At 39.0% G+C, this 14,864-nt stretch overlaps 1 protein-coding gene across 3 annotated transcripts in view; it reads left to right on the forward strand.

Annotated features, from left to right (window-relative positions):
* DCLK1 (doublecortin like kinase 1) overlaps positions 1–14,864 on the forward strand; it is a 232,427-nt gene that overhangs the window by 116,020 nt on the left and 101,543 nt on the right. For all 3 annotated transcript variants that reach the window (XM_072361512.1, XM_072361514.1, XM_072361517.1), the window contains exon 4: positions 2,999–3,098. In XM_072361512.1, coding sequence (XP_072217613.1) covers positions 2,999–3,098 — 100 coding nt within the window. The remainder of the gene's footprint in view (positions 1–2,998; positions 3,099–14,864) is intronic.

Genomic DNA, 14,864 nt, shown 5'->3' on the forward strand with positions numbered 1-14,864 from the left:
CAAGCTTGAGAGGTGGGCCCATGCCAACCTCATGAAGTTCCAAAAGATCGTGAAAGGATTTGCACCTGGAGTGGGGCAGTTGCAAGCACAGATAGAGGCTGGGTAGAGAATGGCTTGAGAACTGCCCTTATGAGAAGGATTTTGGGGTGTTGGTTGATGAAAGATTCAACATGAGCTGGCAGTGTGCACTGGCAGTCCAGAAGGCCAACTGTATCCTGGGCTGCATCAAGAGAAGCACGACCAGCAGGTTCATGGAGGTCATTCTGCCCCTCTGCTCTGCTCTTGTGAGACCTCGCCTGGAGTATTATGTCATTTCTGGGGACCCCAATAGAAAAAGGACATGGAGTTGTTAGAATGGGTCCAGAGAAGGGCCACAAAGATGATAAGAGTGCTGGGGCACCTCCCTTGTGAGGACAGGCAGAGAGAGTTGGGATTCTTTAGCCTGGAGATGAGGGAGACCTTATAGTGGCCTACTAGTACCTGAAGGGGGCTGGGGAGGAACTTTTTATAAGGGCATATAGTGTCAGGACAAGGGGAAATAGCTTAAAACTGGAAGAGGATAGATTTAGACTAGGTATTAGGACAAAAATCTTTACTGTGAGGATGGCGAGACTCTGGAACAGGTTGCCCAGAGAGGCTGTGTATGCCCTCTTCATGGAAGCATTCAGGGCCAGGCTGTATGGGGCTTTGAGCAGTTTGGTCTACTGGGAGGTGTCCCAGCATATAGCAGGGGGGGGATTGGAACTGGATGATTTTAAGGGTCTCTTCCAACCAAAATCGTTCTAATATTAAATAGAAGAAACAAGTATATTTAAGTACAAATTATTATTTTTCTGCTAATTTTATTTTCGTAGTTGCATATGAATTGCAGTGATTTAACTGTAGATAAATGTTAACTTAGTTGAACCTGTGTAGATTTCAGTACATCCATTTTAATGGCTTGTTTTGACTTGAGTGAAACCCTCTGAACAGAGTATTTTGTTTATTTTTTTTAAATCTGTGTAATTTCTGATCCAAGTAGGAATTTAATTTTAATTCATGCTAAAATAGCTCAACATTGTGCAATGGGTTGCTTATTGTTTGTTCAGTTCTAGTGCTCTGCTTAGTGTAAAAACAAATGTAAAGGTCCTTGCTCCCTAGAATAGTGTCAAACTTGGGATGCAAACAGGAACTTGTGGGATTTTTGTTGTCATTTTGAAAATTAGTGGCTTTGTGCATGTGGGAGAGGTGGTGATTTCAGAGGAACTTGACTGAAGGGAAAAGATGTTTGAAACTTGGTGGGTGTATGGGGTGGGAAGACAGGCAGGATATGTCTTGTGGACAAAAAAAAAAGAAGATGGGAACTAAGTGAGTGTATAAAAAGGTTGCTGATGCTGTTACAGTAATAGAACAGAATCTGAGTAGGAACATGGGAAAAGGATCCATGAAATATTTACATATTTGATGTTGGTGTTCAGATGCCATATGGTGTGTATAGAAGAATGTTGATAGGGACAGGGCTGTGGTGGACCTGCATCTAAAATGATGTGCATTGCTTAAGGACAGAGCAATTTTGAGAATGCTTTCCTCTCTCTTCTGGCATTTGTTTCAGATAGTTTTGTTCTTGATTTTCTCATTTTTCAGCTATTTCTCTACCAGGGAAATAGTTTTAATGGCAAGTCTTACTCTTCTAGCAAGTCACGGCATGTATTACTATTTTTCTTTGTTTAGATTTTCCTACATTCCAACTCATAGCTGCTGTAGATACTAGAGCCTTCTGGCATATGTCTGGGAAGCCTGATATGAATTTTATAGCCCCTCCATTACCTGTGACTGCAGGTTGGGAAGTGGTGTGTGTTTTGTTTTCGTGCTGAAGTCTGGAGAAGCCTGTCTGGCCTCATTAGCTAATTCCTTCACTTCTGTTTTTGTAGGCTTCAAATACTGACTTTGCTTTCAGCGAGGGGGGTGAAGTGCTTCAGCTGGACTGTTCTCAGCTATTTTGATGATTTTGTAAATGCTTTACATGTTAATTTCCTGTCTTTATGCTCTTGACATGAAACTGTGAAATTTATCTGTTCAGCCATTACTGTACTATTTAATTGCAAAATATTATAACATTGCATCCAAGTAAGCAAACATAACCTTTCAAAATTTTTTTGTAAATGTGAAAGAGGAACAGTATGTAATACTGTTTACAAAGTATATATATATACATATATATATATTCTAAAAGTAGACAGATATCTAATTTATATTTTAAATATTTCAAAACTATCAATAAGTCCATAGTCAGATTAGTGGAAAGCTACTGGTTATTCTTTTAAGAACATCAGTAAAAATAGTCATATAACTAGAAATGTTTGGCTTTAACCAGTGCCTTGCAAAGTATTGCAACAAAATCTCCTGCATGAACATAAAACTGTACCAACCTAACCCTGATTGTTCACTTTTAGGAACAGAGAGAGTGATGTTCCTTTTACTCAGTTCCAGCTCACCTGATTGTTCAGATCGGTGCCCATGAAGAAAAATTACACTGACTGTTGACAGAGATGAGGAATGTTTGATGGAGACTCAGTTCACCCGTATGAGTCTCATTCCTTTTCAGTGAGATTTTGCAGAAATAATTACATATTGCATCTAAAACCATTACCTATATTCATGGCTGTCAACGAGTAGAAACGCGGTCGCAAAAGCAAATTGATTATCCACTAACAACTGAATGGGGCCTTATGCGTAATCAGAAGGCATTTACCTCATACCCCATCAATGCATCATGTAATAAATGTGATGTTAGGGCTTTTTGTCTTATCTCTCTCTTCCTGCATGTCCATAAAAGTGTTTCTTACTTGTAACAGATGGTCAGAGCACAGCTTTAAAATTTATCTGGAGATGAAGCCCTGTTGATTCCATTAAAAGTGAAGAGTTTTCATGCAGATGGAGACAGGGAGGGATTTATTGTTTTTACAACTCTGATGATGAGATATGTCATACAATGCTTTCCTTTCCTTTTTGCTTACAGGTGATGTGCCTTCAGGATTTCTTTGGCGATGATGACATTTTTATTGCATGTGGACCAGAAAAGTTCCGTTACCAGGATGATTTCTTGCTGGATGAAAGTGGTAAGAAGATGTATCTTAAAGACGTTTACAACTAGAGTAAAAGAGAGCTTTTCATATCCAACTAACTAAGCCAAAATTGATTCACCTATTTTGACTTCAGAAAGATAATATTTTTTTTTTTGAATTCCAAATAATGAAAATAAGAGGTAACTGGAAGCAACTTTAAAGCTACCAAAGCTGCTCATGCAACATAAAGGAAATACTAATTCCTATACTAATTCCTGTTTCACAAAGTCTTTCTCACTGTTTTTGTCTTTGTATTTACTGTACTTTGTCACAGTTCTAATAATTGAGATATAGGTGATGCTTCACAGGTCTTGTATGAAAGATAAATGCAATTAGCAAACGTAGATGAAGTCATCTGAGAAAATTCTGGGAATTCTGTATTTTCTCAGAGACTGGCTGTAAGAATGATTTATTTGATATCCATAATCCTTTAAGTAAAATACACTTTGTTTGCAGCTAACTTTGTTATAGACACTATTCATAAGTTATGAAGTTAAGAAAATCTAAACCTTGTGCGTTTGAAAATAAACAGCTGCCATTTAACTTGAATTTATTTTGTATATAGAACAAGACCCAGTAAAGGTTTTAATTTCCCTGTTCTTTCTCAGGTTTGAGTATGTCTGTAATGCTTTGTTACCAAATTCTCTCATTTTTATTTATTTATTTTTTTTTTCAAAATATCAAAGGCTTCAATGTAAAGTTGATTTGAAGAATCAGAAAACAAATCGTTACAACAGTAGCTGCTTCATAGCCATCCTGCCTGGAGGTGGATGGTTTGGCTGCATTCAGACAAATGTTCCATTAACTTGAGTAGGAGCAAAAGAATCCAGCCTGTGCACACCTCAAGTTTGAGCATACAGTGCCTGAAAAAATAGCTATCTTTGCTACTGAACAAGGGAAGGGCATTTTTTATCAGTCATAGGTAGAAGCAAACACACGTCTCATATTTCTCTAGGAGCTTTTGCAATCCTAGAGAACTCTACAATAAACAAAGACAAAACAAATAGTGCACCAGGTTTGCTCTTTAAAATAAGGAAATTGCTGTGGTTTCCTCTAATGTATGATGTACAAATGAAAAAGTAGAAATGAAAGGATAACGGCTATCTTTAGGACAGGAATTATAAACGTTAAGGGGGACATACTTATGCATCAGGGGAGTTTTCTAGGTAGAAATGTGGCCAGCACTTCAGTCTTTGCCTTACAGGACTGGAGAACAGTGTAGCAGCCTACATCTTCTGGATTCAGTTGTGTCTCTTGCCTGAAAGATGGCACTTGTGACCGCCCAGTGTCTACTCACTGCATTCTGTGGCAGCTTTTTCCAGAGGTGACTCAAGAAGTACCGATAACAGATTTGTCTAAATTGAGTAACTTGTTCTTTTTTGGAGGTATATTGTCAAAGCACAGTCATATCCTGACTCTGCTTAGTCTTTGTTTGACATATCATTCTCTCTTTCAGTAAGCAGTATCTTTCTCTAGAAGATTTCTGCTTAAACTCATATTATGCTGAGTTGAAAGAAAAAAAAAGGTAGCTGAAAGTATTGACTGGAAATAAAACTTCAGCAGTGTGTCCTGGTGTTTGCTGTTCTAGTGAACATCAACTGTTTTGACCACTGGAGCCAAGGAAGAGAAGAAAGTGAGACTCCAGACTGTTTCAAATTTCTTTGCAAAGTGTACATCGTCATTGCTCTGTGTTTTTGGGAAATTTTGGAATCAAGACAGTTTGTTTAGGTTGCTTACCATTAATAGTTGGCATATAAACTAGTACGTATCCATTCAGTCTTCCCTGATATAGGAGCAAGATTTGGAGAGAGAGTAAAAAAGCAACCAAATTTTATCTTGTTCTACTTGGCAAATAAGGATTGTGTGATAACAGTGCATGTCTTTATGTTCCTCACAGTTAACCTGAGAACATCAAAATTATTATTGAGTGCTGTCTGACTGTGTAGAACAGGGAAGGCCTTTCTGCTTCTCTGAAAAGCTCTGGTTTCCATGTCTGCATCCCTCCAGGGTTTACTAGTTTCAGCTGGGTGAACAGACAATAAATAAAAAATCAAGGTGTTCTGGGCTCTTGGGAGAGAGGGAGTTACTTTCATGCAGGAAGAATGCCCTATTGCTATAGTTTAGGTTCGGAACTCCTGATAGTACCAAAGCTTTTGAAATTGGAAAATCAATCTGCCTACACTGGGTTTAATCTCAGTTAAAACTAAGTAACTTACACTGAGAGAAGCAGCTGAGCCCATCCCAGTAGGTTCCTTGCTTGATAGAAAACATGTAGGCCTATTGACACAGTAGGCAGTAAATGTTTGATTGATTTAGTTGATGGTAAGGGTTTAAAACAGTTTGAATGAATTATGCACCAGAAATGTCTGGTTTGCCATTCTTAGGCATCTTTCTATGTCCTGCTTCCAACACCTACTAGAAGTGATAGAATCAGAAATTCAGAACTAGTCTAGAAGTGAATCAGTCATCCTGTCTAGTGTGGAATTAACATTACCTTTTTCTTTTCTGACAGATACTTGTCAAGTGTGCCCCTTGAAAGCTTCTGATAATGGGGATTCTGTAACCTCCACAGAATTTCTGTTTCAGTATTGAACTCTCCTAGTTTGTTTTTTCTCCAGCTATCTCATCAAATATTCCCGTGCTCTAAAAGAAGCCCATTGCTGCTTCTCTTATCTGCTGTGAACATGGGAAACAGATGATTGCTTTTTTCTTAGGAAATGTCTGTGGACTGTTATAAGCGCCATCAATTCTTTCTTCTTTAAGTCGAACAATTAGTTCAGCCTTTCATTGGTTTGACTGCAGACTCAAACCTGTCCTTGAAAGAGAGAGCGTGCTCTTTCTTTATATCATTTCTCTTCTCTGTTTTATGTTTTTTTTTAGGAAGAGACATTGCATATCCCTTTGGCAAACAGTTAAGAAAAGTTAATTAGAGATCCATCAAAGAGCAAATTAAGCAGTCAGCACTATATATTGCAGTTTCTCCTGTCTTTCTTGATGTACAGATGGTTTTCATATTAAACACGCTGCTTATCACACGATATACAGAATCAATAGACACCACCTCTGTCATAATTCCTAGCAGTCATCTCCACTTCTAACCTAATTGATAGATAGGATGGTTTCACACACTTCCATTAAGAGAAGTACAGATAGGACATGAAAATGCGTGAGAATGACCACACCACTGAGGAGTAAATATTCCCTTTTTTGTCAAACACCAGTGATGATTTTCTTTTCATAGGAAGGTTTTGTGGGAAATGTAAGCACAGAAAAATTTTATTAATGAAGCACACCATTACATCAGGCAGACTGTAAGGGAAAAAATTCCATGGTGTAGAATGTGGCAGTGACTGCTTCAGGCATTGTTAGCTTGCAGCTCTGGACACTTTCCCAGAAATCTTAGGTTTTCTTTAACTGGTGGTGGTTCAGCTTTCTAAGAAGAAAAGAAGTCAGAGGATGCTTTTCTATAAACCTCAGCTTCATGCTGGCAGAGATTAGGATTTAAGAACCATACTGAAGCAAATATTTGCAGTCAGCTATTATTTAGGCACCTAAGTACGATCTGGCAATGTAAGTAGCCCAAGAGATTGCCCCTAAATGAAAACATCTTGGTTTGTACAGAGATTTCTTTCATAGCACTGTAAAATGCAACAGTTTTTGGCAATATCAAAATTAAATTTCGAAAATGCTTTATTTTAGTTAATATTGGCTGTGTGCTTTGTGAGACTCAGGATTGCAGTTTATCTCTTAAGTGTCACAGAATTCATCACATTGAAGATGCATCATGCAAAAAAGCTTCAATCTAGACTGACCAAAGCCAGTATCTGCCTCCAAGCAGAACGTAACCAACATAAAATGACTGGGTGTAGAAACAGCTTCAGATCACTTGTCAAGAGCACATGTTATGGCTATGGAAACAATGACGAAAATGACTCTCTTCTAGGGGAAAATTAAGACTGGAATCTTTGAAACCTAATTTCACTTTGACTTTTCTGGCCTGTGTTCATCCTCAGTTCAGCATATCAGTGCCAGCAGTTTTACTGCATACTCTTGCCAGCAGCAGACAGCTTGCCAGGAAAATCTGAGTCCTGTGATGTCCACACACGTGTGTGTGCTGGGAGGCATGCACACGCATCTCATTCAGTAACTGCGGTTAGGGTCAGGAGTATCATGTTTATCCCTGTTAATAACTGTCAGGTTTCTGTAACCTTCATTACTCTGTCCTTCCTAAAAGGGGGAGAAAGGGGAAATTGGTTGTAGGATTTATAGGACAAAGACTGATGTGTTAAGCAGCTTTTGGCTGGACTTAGGAGAGGAGAGCATGCTGGCTGACTTACTCTGCCCTCATCAAAAACTCGTGCTTTGGCAATTGGAAAATAATGGTGGGTTCTAGGGACTTTGAGATACAACTTTGCTTTCAACAGAGGCATAAATATAAAGTGTTCCAGCACAGTGTGATATTTTCAAATGTCATCAACTGCTGGGCCTTAGAGACATATTCTGTGTATGAGGCAGAAACAAAGGCAGGAAGGGACTAGTCCTCTGGTTGTATATTCCATCTATGCTAATTGTTCAGAGCGGGCAGAGCAAAAGCAGCTTGCTTTCCTGTGGATCTGCATCCAGTGCCACCTTTACTCTCCTACTTCAAGATCTCCATTGTCATCCCCCTGCTATCATCACATCTTAGCCACCTGCACAGTACCCTCAGCTCCCTCCCACTTTGTTTGCCCCTTCTTGTCTTCATCCCCTCGCCCTTCTCACTGTAAGGACATTAGTGGAGCACCCCTTTAATCCAACAGGCTGACAGTTGTGAAATTTTAACAAAACTGATAGAACTCTGCTGTCACTGAGATCACCGCTACCTGTGTTGAACTCATAGAATCACAGAATCACGGAATCATAGAATGTCCTGGGTTGAAAAGGACCACAATGATCATCCAGTTTCAACCCTCCTGCTATGTGCAGTCACCAACCACCAGATCAGGCTGCCCAGAACCACATCCAGCCTGGCCTTGAATGCCTCCAGGGATGGGGCATCCACAACCTCATTGGGTAACCTGTTCCAGTGTGTCACACCCTTTGAATGAAAAATGTCCCCCTAATATTTAACTGCACTTCTCAGCTTGTTATCATCTGCAAACTTGCTGAAGGTGCACTTGATCCCATTGTCTGTGTCACTGATAAAGATGCTGAAGAGCACCAGTCCCAGGACCGGCCCCTGAGGGACACTGCTTGTGACTGTCCTCCACCCTGACACAGAACCATTGATCACAACCCTAACTGACTAGAAAGTGTCTGATGTTCTTGAGTTGGTTGTGGAGAAATGCCAGTCACTGTGCAGACAGGCAGTAATCGCAATAGGCTTGTTAGCAAGGGGAACCACACTAGAATACACATCTCCTGTATGCATTTTCCCAGTGAGTGGCTCGGATTTGGTTGTGGGAAGTGCATGGCCATATGGTAGTATGAGCCTGATTTGTTTGTTTCTCTTGGGTTAAAATTACCTGCAGTTGCAACGTTCCCTTAAAAACAGAATGCCAATGTGCAGTTAAATACCGAGAACCAGCTGTTAGCATAATCATGAGGTAGTTGTTAGTGTCACGTAGGGTTCCGCTAAAGAAAATCTTTCATAATGCTTTTGTTGAATGAATTGTTCACATGGAAAATACATTCACATAACTTTGTTCTTTTTCTTGTTTTATTTTTTTTCTGCACAAGATTTCTCTTTTAATGTATGACTTTTTTTTTTTTTTTTATAGATATGTTCTTGATTATGCAAGTCCATTTCTTTGTCTGTTGTCTGTAAGCTTTGAATATTCCCTACTCTGTCTTGGAGGTGTACTTATTTGAGTCATTGCTTCTCACCTTTCTGCCTCTTGCAGGGAAGGTTTGGTCATTTAAACCATGCATCTTTGCTCCCCACTGACAGATTTATAAACAGGAACAAAGACGTCTGAGCTTTCAAGAAGATTACATAAGTGCCTTCCAGTACAGGCTTACGCTGTGGTCCCTCTTTCTTCTTTCCCTACCTCCTCACCAGCCGTGTGTTTTTGTAGAGTTGTCATCTTTCAGCATTTTCCTATGAAAAAGTTGCCTGTATATATAATGAAGAAAAATCGTGATCGCTTGAAACAGTAGCTCACTGAAAGAGCCGAACTCTTGCAGCAGTTCAGGCTAGTTCACTCCCTCCACTGAACCAAATGTTCCTCAATATGTTTTCTGCAATATTGGCTTTCTCTGGTACCTGTTAAAAATAGCATGAATGAGACACCATCAGCAAATTAGAGCTGATGGAAATTCCCGTTTCATTTGCATTAGGAAATTGGAGTGTGCGTATTTCTTCGTTTGTCAAATACAATGTTCATTTTGGATGTTAAAATATTACAAATTATGGGCCCCAAAATACAAAACTTTTCTTAATAACAAATTTGTAATTAAACTGCATTTTTAATGGGAAGTTTATAGTATAAAATTTAAGCCTCTTTTAAATAAAAGAAAAACTTGTTAGACCTGATCAGTATTATCTTAATATATCTGAGATTTTACTCAACGTAGGCATTGTTAATAATAACAGAGTAGATAGAATGATATTTTTCTTACAACATATTTTAAGGTATTTTCACAAAATATGTAAATATTTCATAAGATATAAATTTCATATGTAAATAAGAATATAAATATTACAGCTGTATATCCAAATACAAACAGTGCAGTTTTAATTTATTTTTTTTCTTTCCGGCTTTATAAAGCAGGTTTTCAGTGCTGGGGGAGTAAAACAGAAATTCGGTGGGCATAGCAGGGTAGATCTTCATGTTATTCTGTTGGCATTTGGGCTTTTAATTTGAATGCATATCTCCATTTTCATGGAAGTCACTTTTGGGCATAGTTCACATTTTGTAAAATGCTTCATTCTGTATCTTGAGCAGATGATAGCTTCCAAAGATGCTGTGGTGGTTTAACCCTGCTGGTAGCTCAGCACCATGCAGCTGTTTGCTCATTGCTCCCACAGTGCGATGGTGGAGAGAATTGGAATGTAGGTAAAACTTGTGGGTTGAAATAAAGACAGTTTAATAGGCCAGAACAGGAACAAAAATAAGAACTGTGATGAAAGAGTAAACAAAGCAAGTGATGTGCAATGCAGTTGCTCACCACGTGCTGTCCGGTGTCCAGCCAACGTCCCCACTGGCTAACTCCCCCAGTGTTATTGCTCAGCATGATGCCATATGGTATGGGATATCTCTTTGGACAGTCTGTGTCAGCTGTCCTGCTTGTCTCTTCCCAGCTTCTTGTGCACCCCCGCTCCTCTCTGGCAGGGCAGCATGAGCATCTGAATTCTAAGTGCAGCTTTGCAGTGTGTCATCAACATTATTCTCACCCCAAATCCAAGACAAGATATTCAAAAGAAAATTAACTCTATTCCAGCTGAAACCAGGATATATGCCAACCTCTTTTGAAAGTGCTGCTTAAGAGAGAAGTTTTACCTTTTGCTTTTCCAGTTCCAGTAGACATGGAAGCAACAGAAGATGGCTATATGTAGTACCTCCCTCCCCCAAGGCTGTTAACTTTAGTGATGAGCATAAAGGAATTTAATTTCAGCACTGTTTAGGAATACCTTTCCTGTGTGATTAGCTATGTACTTCTCATCTTGTTTTGGTGTAATGGAATATAAAATACTAGTTATCTTGGAAGGTATGTTTGTATTTTTCACTGCTTGTGGGTCCTTTGCAGTTCAAGGAGCTATTAGAATCTGATCTGTTTCTGAAAAGATGTGCTCTGTAGTCCTGTTCCAGGAGATCCTTTGTATAAGCAGCATAGTTCCATTTTCACCAGCTATTATGAGTTTGTATGAGATATCTTTGTGATGAGCAGTTCCTGCAGTATCAGTGCTTCATTATTCAGTCTGAGAACCTGACCGCAACGTGCCATCCACTAGACTGTACTAGAATATGCCCTGGAGAGATGCTTCTTTATTGATTGTGCCAGAGGTACTTTATATTGAGATTAGACTCTGCTCATTGTTGATGAAGTTGATCTGAGTTATTAAAATTTGGCAACTGTAATTTTCTATTTCTTATACTAGAAACAGGCCCTACGCCCAGAGTGCTGTCATGTCTTCATTGTTTTTATAAAGCCAGGCGTCTACAGCTACTTTTGTACTGGCAAAACCTTTTGAAAAGAGATGATTTAAAATCCATAGTTCATTAGCTTTTAGAAAGCAGAAGCCTTCAGAAGACATCTAAGGAAAAGGTATTCATCCTTAATATATAGTAGAGGATTTTTCTAAAAGAAATCTTTTCAAACCCCAGTACATCAGCTAAATGAGAATCAAAACCAACCTGGATAAGATTTCAAAGCGGTAAAATTGGAAACAGTACATCCCTGTTAAGTATTCATAGTTATATACACATACATATGTAATAAGATTCTGGATATAAGAACACAAGCGTATTCAAGTATTAAGAGTTTAACTCATCTAGTAGAAGACCTCTATATAATGCTGGTCTGTGTTGCCAAAGTGATCATTGACCAGATATACTGGAATACTGCCTCCGTGCTGCTATTTTCAAAATGCAACCTATGGACGTTTCCCATTTAAAAAACTCCAGGTGCTACCTTGACAGTAATTCAGGTTGCTTCTGTGAACAGTCACCATCAAATAAGCTTCATTCGTAGCATAGCTCTCTGTGGCAGGATTGTATGCTAATATTATGCATGAAGTAAGATAAGGCTGAGTAATCATTAGGAAGTCTCATGTTGCCATGGAACTGAACACCCGTAGGTGGTAGGTCATGGAGCTACAATTTGAATTCTTTTATTCTTCAGTCAGAACTCTTTTTAAATTTTGTTCTGAAGGCATTGTTACACTTATTTTTTATTTTTTTTTTCTTCTGGAAGACTGTCCTCTAGGGACTTAGATCGTATCGAAGCTTGAGGGGAGCTAACCTAAGAACTCTTTCTCTTAACTGAAGGACCTGGGTCAAGAAAAGTTTTCCAAAGATGACTAATTACTGCTAAGTGGAGGGTGGTTAGGAGGCAAAACTTGGAATTGCTTTTTCTTTTCTGTTAGTTTGAAATGGGAACTAGAATTTTTTTCACAGCTGCTTAGAACTGCTAAGGTTGTCGGGCAAAAAGGAGAACGCAGCTTACAGAGCAAGGCTGCTTCTGATAAAGATGCAGTGTTAAGGAAGAAAAATTCCAGCACGAGAGCACTGAAGCTGTATTAAAAAATATTTCTATGACTTGCGATGCTCTTTCTGTTTTAACAACACAGCCTAAAGAATAGGAGGCATGAGAAACTGTAATAGAGTAATTTTTTAGTGGTATTATAGTGCTGTTATTGCAGGGCTGGAAGGCAGCATATATATTTTTCTGCTTAAAAAAAAAAAAAAAAAGAAAAAAAGAAAAAAAGATGGACCAAGGGAATACAGCCTAAGGAGCCTAATTCTGGAATAAAATAAGCTGCCTGAAATGATCCATGAGCATTTAGTAATAAGGACAAACCTACACAAATAAAGCTGGATTTATTTTTTAAAAATCTCTTTGGAAAAGACATTTCTTCTCATGGGAGTCTTTTGGGATCACAACTGAGACTGGGTACAGACAGCTCTGCATTTTTTTTTCCAGTGGGAGAAATACTGATGTGTTCTGAGATACTTCAGATTTCCTAGGTGATGCAGATTAGAGACAAATCCTGCTAATACTAACTAGGAACGTGTATTCTGCCCTGTGAAGAAAGGCTGGAGGACCTGGGTCTGTTCAGCCTTGAGAAAAGAAGACCAAGAGGGCATCTCATAAATGTTTATAAATATCTTAAACATGGGAGTCAAAGAGACATGGCCAACCTCTTTTCAGTGGTTCATGGCAGTAGGACAAGGGGAAATGGCCAGAAACTGGAGCATAGGAAGTTCCATGCAAATGTGCGTAAAAACTTCACAGTGATGGTGACAGAGCACGAACAGGCTGCCCAGGGAGGTTTTGGAGTTTCCTTCCCTGAAGATATTCAAGACCTGCCTGGATGCCTACCTGTGCGACCTGGTGTAGGGAGCCTGCTTTGCAGTTTGGTTGGACTCAATGATCTCTAAGAGGTCCCTTCCAAACACTACAATTCTGTGATTCTGTGATGATCTCTGGAGGTCCCTTCCAACCCCTAAGATTCTGTGATTCTGTGATTCCATTTGTCAAAACTTAATAGATTTACACAGTGAACCTGTGAACTGCAGTGTCTTTCTAAATTAATGCTGTTATTAAAAAAGATGTACAGAAGAGCTGTCCTGGAGACAGGACATTGTGGTCATGTATCGTTTTCATTTATGTTGAATAGGAAAGAAAATCGAACAATTCAGCAAATAAGGCCTTTTTTAAAACTTATTTTAAGAGAGGATAGTATAAAAAATCAAGAGGATTAATCAGTGAAGTTCATGGTGCTTTCAGAGACTTGAGGACCTGCCTATCCAGGAGATTTAGAATTTCTCTAAATTAGAGACTGTCTTAGGTTCGTTCCTGTTTGCCCAGAGTGTAAAATCTGTTCTTAAGGATGCAGCTACAAATGACAGAAAATAATGAGTCAGTAAAGAAATCTGTACCGAAACCTGTAATTGAAAATGTACACGTAGTAACGCTTGCCCAAACTGTGCTGATTTTGATCTTGTGAAAGAAATAAAACCTGATAGAAGTTTATAGCCATGTGAGAGATTAAAAAACCCAAATGAACTGAAGGGATGATATAGTTAAGTAATGACAGTTCTGCTGTTTCATTATTATGGCTTCTGTATTTGGGGGAAAAAAAAAGAATTATATCATTTGCAGAAAGCACCTGTCAAGGAAGAGTATTTGGAGAGTGGAAAATTGCAGTCCCAGAGGAGAGTATAGACCTTATGTCAGCTGCACAATATATTGTGTTGTGGAGTTAAGACATGTTAGTGCTGGAGACACAAAAAAATGATGTGCTGTTAAGATACTCAGTAACAGAATCTGAACACTGTGTACCCTCATTTGAAGCAAAAGAAATTGATATTAATACAGATTGTCTGTCAGTTCTTTACTAATCTAACTTCTCATACTCAAGAAAAATTGACTCCTTGTGCTTTCAGATAGTTTGTTCATAAAGTTGATGTCCTCACCCATATATTTTAGAGCATTCCTCTGAATAACTTCTGAAATATGCTGTGATATACAAAATGAAAAATGGTTTTGTAGCCTGTTTCTAGCTCTACTATATTTTCAGTCTGCAAATACTTAACATTTCTCAGAAGAGAAAGACAACACTGGGACTTCACACACCTAAGTAAGTGTTACAGCGTTAGCAGATGTTCTTAGTAAAACTCTGTGTTCCAGCTATCCCACTGCTAGCTCATTGCCAGCACGATTAAACCTGTTTACTTTACTTTTATCTAAATAATCACTACAAAACGTAATTGCCTGAGCCGGCTAGCAGTCAAGAAGAACCCATTAATATTAGAGGGAAAAGCTGCCGAGGGATGTTTGAATTAGAGCCAGTCCTGGAGTTGTTGGTGTTTCTGAACTTTGGAAGCTAATTTCTGGTTTTTCTGATGATAAGTAAAGCAGTGTTGCAGTGAGTCCTGAAGGCAGCGGTGCCATCACAGAGGTAGAGCAAACTGGAGCGTGGGTGGGCTGGCAGCTGTGTGTGCCCAGTGATGGCAGGCAGGCTTTGTTGTCCCTGTCACAGCACGTCAATGTGTGAAGCAGATGTGTGCAGGTGTGAATGCGCTTTTAGTGTTGGCGTCTAAAAGCAGTTCGCTT

The sequence above is a fragment of the Excalfactoria chinensis genome, chromosome 1, assembly GCF_039878825.1.
Source record: "Excalfactoria chinensis isolate bCotChi1 chromosome 1, bCotChi1.hap2, whole genome shotgun sequence".
Taxonomy (NCBI): Eukaryota; Metazoa; Chordata; class Aves; order Galliformes; family Phasianidae; genus Excalfactoria; species Excalfactoria chinensis.